General features: G+C 47.4%; 1 protein-coding gene across 1 annotated transcript in view; it reads right to left on the reverse strand.

Moving 5' to 3' along the window:
• Positions 1-1,648: 1,648 nt before the first annotated feature.
• The window catches only part of LOC106816496 (syntaxin-5-like), a gene marked incomplete at its 3' end in the record, with an annotated part of 9,267 nt that continues 3,598 nt past the window's right edge, over positions 1,649-7,317 (reverse strand). Inside the window, exons 5-10 of the mRNA XM_014821120.1 lie at positions 6,411-6,487; positions 5,463-5,518; positions 4,820-4,932; positions 2,847-2,978; positions 2,172-2,262; positions 1,649-1,764 (exon numbers count right to left, since the gene is read on the reverse strand). Of these exons, the coding sequence (XP_014676606.1) occupies positions 1,649-1,764; positions 2,172-2,262; positions 2,847-2,978; positions 4,820-4,932; positions 5,463-5,518; positions 6,411-6,487 (585 nt within the window). The remainder of the gene's footprint in view (positions 1,765-2,171; positions 2,263-2,846; positions 2,979-4,819; positions 4,933-5,462; positions 5,519-6,410; positions 6,488-7,317) is intronic.

The raw sequence follows: 7,317 nt of genomic DNA on the forward strand, positions 1-7,317 counted from the left end.
ACACAAATACGGACATCCACACGCACACACACGCACACGCATACACATACGGACATCCACACGCACGCACACGAGAGGTAGGCGATGTGCACTGATGTGAACTTCGGTCGTTGCAGGACTCCTACATTCAGAGCAGGGCGACCACGATGGAGAGCATAGAGACGACCATTGTTGAGCTCGGATCCATATTCCAGCAGCTCGCCCACATGGTGCAGGAGCAGGAAGAGATGGTTGAGAGGTACGTGCGTGCGTGCGTGCGTGCGTGTGCGCGTGTGCGTGCGTGTGCGTACGTGTATGTGTGTGCCATTTATCTACCTGCAAGTTAGATGTGCACATTCCCTACCTCTCTATTCATCTGCACACTGCCTACCTCTCTATTTATCTGCCTGCAAGTTAGATGTGCGCATTGCCTACCTCTCTATTTATCTACCTGCAAGTTAGATGTGCACATTGCCTACCTCTCTATTTATCTACCTGCAAGTTAGCTATGCACATTGCCTACCTCTCTATTTATCTGCCTGCAAGTTAGCTATGCACACTGCCTACCTCTCTATTTATCTGCCTACAAGTTAGATGTGTACATTGCCTACCTCTCTATTTATCTGCCTGCAAGTTAGCTGTGTACATCGCCTACCTCTCTATTTATTTATTCATATGTTAGTAGCGTACTTCGTCAACCGCTCCATTTATCTACCTGCAAGTTAGCTGTGCACATTTCCTACCTGTCTATTAATCTATCTGTATGTTAGTAGTGTACTTCGTCTACCTCTCCATTTATCTACCTGCAAATTAGCAGTGCACATTGCCTACCTGTCGATTTACCAACTGGTATGATTGTGGTGGTTTTTACCTGCAAATTAGAGGCCTACCTGTCTAGTTATCTACCTATACGTTAGGTATGCACATCTCCTACAGTTCCTTACCTGCAAGTTAACAGTGCACATTGCCTGCCTTTCCATTTATCCATCTATAAGTTAAAGTGTACATCACCTGCATGTCTATTTATCTACTGGAAAGTTAGTAGTGTACATTACCTGCATGCCTATTTACCTACTAGAAAGTTAGTAATGTACGTTTCCTGTATGTCTATTTACCTACTAGTATATAAGTTAGTAGTGTACACTACCTGCATGTCTATTTAGCTACTAGTAAGTTAGTAGCATACATTACCTGCATGTCTATTTACCTACTAGAAAGTTAGTAGTGTACCTCAGCTGCATGTCTATTTACCTACTGGAAAGTTAGTAGTGGACATTACCTGCATGCCTATTTACCTACTGGAAAGTTAGAAATGTACACTACCTGCATGTCTATTTACCTACTGAAAAGTTAGTAGTGTACAATACCTACCTCTCTATTTACCTACTAGTAAGTTGGTAGCATACATTGCTCACCTGTCCATCTACTGACTCATTAGCAGCTACCCACCTGCTGATCCATCTACTGACTCATTAGCAGCTACCCACCTGCTGTCCATCTACTGACTCATTAGCAGCTACCCACCTGCTGATCAGTGTTCAACACCTTCTTGCTTACCAGAAACATAACTGGCTGTGTGCTACATTGTTACAGTGGCGTACATTATTTACCTGTCTACTGACCTAGCCGCTCGTTAGCAGCGTGCTTACCTGAACCGTACCATTCTTACCTGCTCATCTACCAGCTGTAGCTGTTCCTGGTATCGGCTGCTGCCCGGACCCATGCCCATGTCTATCGCTACCTCTTGAGAACTGGTCGAATCCTCTTGTAGTAGGACTGAGCCCGCTGTAAGCACGCACATAACACACATTAGGTGGCTCGTCATTGAGTGAATAATAGGTGACAAAACACACACTATGTGACATGACAGTGAGCAAACATTAGGTGACGTATCAGTGAGTGTATACTAAGTGACATAATAAACATTACATGAGATGTCAGTGAGTAAATATTAGGTGACATGTCAATTAACAAACATTATGTGACATACTTAAAATTAGGCAACATGTCAGTGACAAAACATTAAACGTGTCACGACTGTCACAGGTCACACATCTGTCACATGGGATGACGCTCTCACGAACATCACCAGCAGCTCATCTACTATTCAAGACAGCACTCCACCCCCACCCACCCACGCTACCACACTGCTAAACACTACTAAACTTGCTCGCGTACGCTGCGCTACTCACTGTAGTGGCCCGTCATGGCGGAAGGAGGCAGCGACGACGCGACGGGTCCCTGCGAATACTGCTCTCTCCTAGAGCGCTGCTGCTTCAGATTCTGCAAACGCAACGAGAGAGACGCGAGTGACGTCGTCGGGTCGCGCACGGGCGAGTCTCTGTTTGGAAATCGCCGCGTTGCTCGCCCGATGACGCGCGGTCGACGCGTGGACGAACGTTCCGAGTCGCTCGCGACGATAAGCGAACGTCTCCGCATCGCGGCGACCTTCGAAAGTCGCCCTCTGGCCGTCACCGCCCGTGGAACTCCCGCCTTCCAATTTGATTAATTGTGACATGTCGGCTGGAGATGGCCTGAACGACGTCTTACCATCTTACAGTGCATGCAACAGTGGGGTCAAGTCAACAATGTTTCGTGAATACAAACTGTGTGATCAGAAATCCCCAGACGCATTGACTATGCACGCGACATTTTTTGGAGATAACAGTGGGGAAGCCACTGTATTGCCCATAGCGCGCACCCCCGTCCTATTATATCGCACGCCCGAAGCGTCCCCTTCCACATCGCATGCCCGTAGCACCCCCTATGCCGCACGCCCGTAGCGCCCCCTACATCGCACGCCCGTAGCACCCCCTATGCCGCACGCCCCATAGCGCCCCCTACGTCGCACGCTGGCGCCATCTTACCTCAGTGCGAACCTCCAGCACCGACTTGAAGTTGTTCGACATCGTCGCAAGCTTCGACTGCAGCGCCACGACAACGGCATTCGAGTGCGTCTGCCGGTGCTGCCCTCCAATGCGAGCCTTCGAACGCGACAACTGTCGGAAACACAAGAACGCGCATCAGTGCCGTCGCCCCCGAGACTCCTAATGACGGACGGAGAATACGAGTGTTGATTATTTTTTGCACGATATTTTGCGCGATTGCACGACTGATTTAAAGAGAAATGTCTGTCGTGCAATTATTTGTGTAATTGTGAATACATTCATGTTTCGCGAAGTATCTCTCATATGGTTTCGATAAAAAGGTTCTGAAAAAAGACCTGATGCGCAACGACCATGAATCTGAACGCAGGAAGTTTTGCATCAACTCTCTCTGAGTTATTGTAATCAATAACTGTCTAGCATAATGCACCGCAAATCAGCGGCAAAACGAAATCACTAATTTACGTCACATTGCGAAGACGTCGCCGTGCGCACGACACGCATGTTTACCCAACGATAAAATCCAAAATGCATCACGCGCCGGCACTCTAGCATCGTTCTATTCGTCATAAATAAGCGATAATGCCGTGCGAGAAACGCTGAGCCACTAACGGCAACACGTGAGTTCAGCTAAAAGCTTTCTAACACAATGCGGTACAACATCTTTAGCACCTTGCATCAAACGGACAAATCTAATGCTCGCGGAATAATACACCAATGGAATGTAAAGATTCTCACACTGAGACACCTTGAGAATTTGGCTCTAAAACCCTTTGTCGACACAACATGGTTGTTACCTAACAGAGATCCTACCTATCAGACAACGATAGATACTGTACGAAATTCTTAACAAAGCATTCGCACACGACCTGCCATTAAACGTCCCAAAATATCTCAGGTACCGAAGCAACTTTATGTATGGGCGAATGATCGTCACAAAAAAATCGGGCCTGCAATAAAGCCTGGCGCACAAGTTACGGTTTTTCCCGTACGACTTTTTCCGTTCCTACCCTGCAAGTGAATTCGGAGCATGTGCTGTCTAATTATCCTGCGATTTTTCCCGCTACTGATCAGAGCATATCAAGCTGGTTTGATATCTACCGATGAAAAACTGCACAGATAAACTCGGACTGTAGCTTGTGCGGTGTTCAACAGAAAAACCCGGTTACGCGGGCCAATCAGCATCGAGCAAAAATCACATAATCGACAAAATGGCAGCGTCCATGGAAGATGCTCATGACAAAATGGCAGCGTCCATGGAAGATGCTCATGACAAAAAAGGGGATGACAAAAAGGAAGCATTACTTGTTGATATGTGACCACGGCATAAATGTCTCTATGACACAACATCATCTGAATACAAAGACTGCAATAAGAGATCACATGTGTTAAAAGCTATTGCTGATGCTCTTAATAAATTCGCTAATTTGCTTTAATAATGCTCGCAATATTTATCCCGATTTTAATCGGTAACCAGCGCACACGGCGTAGCGTGTGCGGGATACACCGATTATTTCCAGCGACTAAAACTGTAGCCTAGCTTGCGTGTGCGCCAGGCTTAACGTTTTCGCGATCGTCGTTTGTGCAGAGCAGTGCGAAAGCTGGCTCGCGCAGACGTTGCCACGAAGACCGCAGACGTTGCCACGACGACCACGCAGAGGTTGCCACGACGGCCGCGCAGAAGTTACCACGACGACCGTGCAGACATTGCCACGACGACTGCGCAGACGTTGCCACGACGACCGCGCAGCATCGCGGTAACCTGTGGCTTCACATCGGGTGTGTGTGTGTGTGTGCATGCGTGTGTGTGCATGTGAGTGTGTGTGTGTGTGCGTGCATGCGTGCATGTGTGTGTGTGTGCGTGCGTGTGTGCATGTGTGTGTGTGTGTGTGTGTGCGTGCGTGCACATGTGCGTGCGTGCGTGCGCGTGTGCATACGTGCGTGTGTGTGCGTACCTCCTGCAGAGAAGCGATCTGCTTGTTCAGTGAGTTGATGTCCTGCTTGATGATGTAAGTCAGCTCCTGTATCTCAACGGGACGATCGTCGAATAACGACTTCTTCTTTGCCACTGCAAAGCAAACAACGAAACTCTGTACGTAGCTTAGCAACAGCGAAATTCTGTAGTTTAGCAACAGCGAAACTCTGTAGCTTAGCAACACGAAACTCTGTAGCTTAGCAACACGAAACTCTGTAGCTTAGCAACACGAAACTCTGTGGCTTCGCAACACAAACTCTGTGGCTTGGCGACAAAAAAACTCTGTAGTTTAGCAACAGTCTGAAGGTAGAACGAAAAATCAACAACAAATAACTCTTCTGTCAGATGAATGTTCGCAAATTGCAGCGTCGACACCAGTGAAATATTCGTCAGAGCCGCATCACAGCAGATACTAGTCGGAGCAGTTGCAATTCGTCACGAACGTCAAATTTTCGGCACAAAATTCACTGCAAAACTCGACGCGCGTTAACGAACGGAACCCCCCCCCCCCCCCGCCGCAATCCCGAGAGTGAAACAAACATCCCGGTCGGCATCGAGGGGACCTGGATACGTCGTCGTCAGCGGCGGCAACGGTTGCCGCGGCGATTTCCGTCGACACTTACGTATCGTCAGCTTCTCCAGCTTCGAGAACGTGCTGCTGAGGTCGCGGCCGATTCGCCTGAGGGAAAGACAACAGGAGGTGAACCACCAGCGTCGCGACGACGATACGTGATTCCGCCAATTAGTGCTCATCGTCATGGCAACGCGATCTCGTCGAGGTAAGCGGCCAAATCAGCGACGCGCGGCATGCGCCGAAAAGTTCAATGGCAGGTGGGAAAAGGGAAAAAAACAAATGAGCATTCGCGTCGTCGAATTCGCCGATGTACAGGGAGCGTGACGTTAAAGCGCTGCGGTTACGTTTACGCTGAAGTTTCGCGTCACCGCCGTCGTTTGTCAAGACACGTATCAAGGTGTGGCGTCCACGTACGTTGAAGGCGACATATTTTGAATTCGACGAACTTCGTGAAGTTCTTGATTCGAATGTCAGCCCGTCACAGTAGGCAAGTGGTACATCCAATAATCGAGAATGCATCGATTTATAATTGATGTCAGTTAAAGGTGATGTTTACGTGATTTCAAAATCGGGTTTGTATGTCACTTCGCTCATCCACTTTTGCAGTACCACATAAGCACATTAATTTAACTAAAAAATCATGCTGAAAGCTCGATTAGTGTGCATCCAATGAGAAAACCAGTCTAAACCACTACTATTAGCTAAACACTCCTTGTATAAACTGGAAAGTATCACAACTTTCCTCACATGCAACACGCGGCTTAGTCAGTGCTACAGATGCAAGTATGCAATCATTGATGATCGATGAATGTTGCAATGATGCAATCTTGACACGACACAAAAATGGGAAAAAATATAGAGAAGATCCATGATTCTCACCAAAAGTGTGCAAAACAACTCACTGTGATCCGACGTTACAAGTGAAGAAAATGCAAACACATACGATGAACAGGAAGCGAAGCACTGTGTGACCTGTGTATTATTTGGGTAACCGTACTTTGCTATCTGCATGAACTCGCTCCTCTGCTTAAGATCGGAATGATTCTGGTAGACGGACGACAGCTGGCTGCTTCCCTGAATATCGAAAATACAGAACATGATAAAACACAAACCAAACACACGAACACATTAGATGTGTAACAGACAGGCATTGTTGGGATAGCAAACTATATAGCAAACAAAATACACCCAAAGCCATTTACCATCCAATTTGTCTGCTTGTTCAGCCATCGGGTTTGTCTTTTTGTCCTTTTTTTATACCTACCTTACTGCTATTTTCCCATTCTGTTGTTCATATATATATTATCAGGAGTGAATAATAGAGTGAAATATAGTGAATAATATAGTGAATAATCTCTATTATTCACTCCTGATATTATTGTACATATACATTTATTGTTCATCCTGTTGTTCTACCACTCCTGTCTTTCTTCCTGATCACTCGGTCACTCTGCCCATCCCCTTGTCACGCACACTCACTTCTTCTGTCATCTCTGCATATACTGTCACCCTGTCATCCCTACCCATCCTGTCACCCTGTCATCCCTACCTATCCTGTCACCCTGTCATCCCTACCTATCCTGTCGCCCTGTCATCCCTACCTATCCTGTCACCCTGTCATCCGTACCCATCCTGTCACCCTGTCATCCCTACCTATCCTGTCACCCTGTCATCCCTACCTATCCTGTCGCCCTGTCATCACTACCTATCCTGTCACCCTGTCATCCCTACCTATCCTGTCACCCTGTCATGCCTACCTGTCCTGTCACCCTGTCATCCGTACCCATCCTGTCATTCTGTCATCCCTACCTATCCTGTCACCCTGTCACCCTGTCATCCGTACCCATCCTGTAACCCTGTCATCCCTACCCATCCTGTCACCCTGTCATCCCTACCTATCCTGT

This window comes from Priapulus caudatus, unplaced genomic scaffold (genome assembly GCF_000485595.1).
Source record: "Priapulus caudatus unplaced genomic scaffold, Priapulus_caudatus-5.0.1 Scaffold1396, whole genome shotgun sequence".
Lineage (NCBI taxonomy): Eukaryota > Metazoa > Priapulida > Priapulimorpha > Priapulimorphida > Priapulidae > Priapulus > Priapulus caudatus.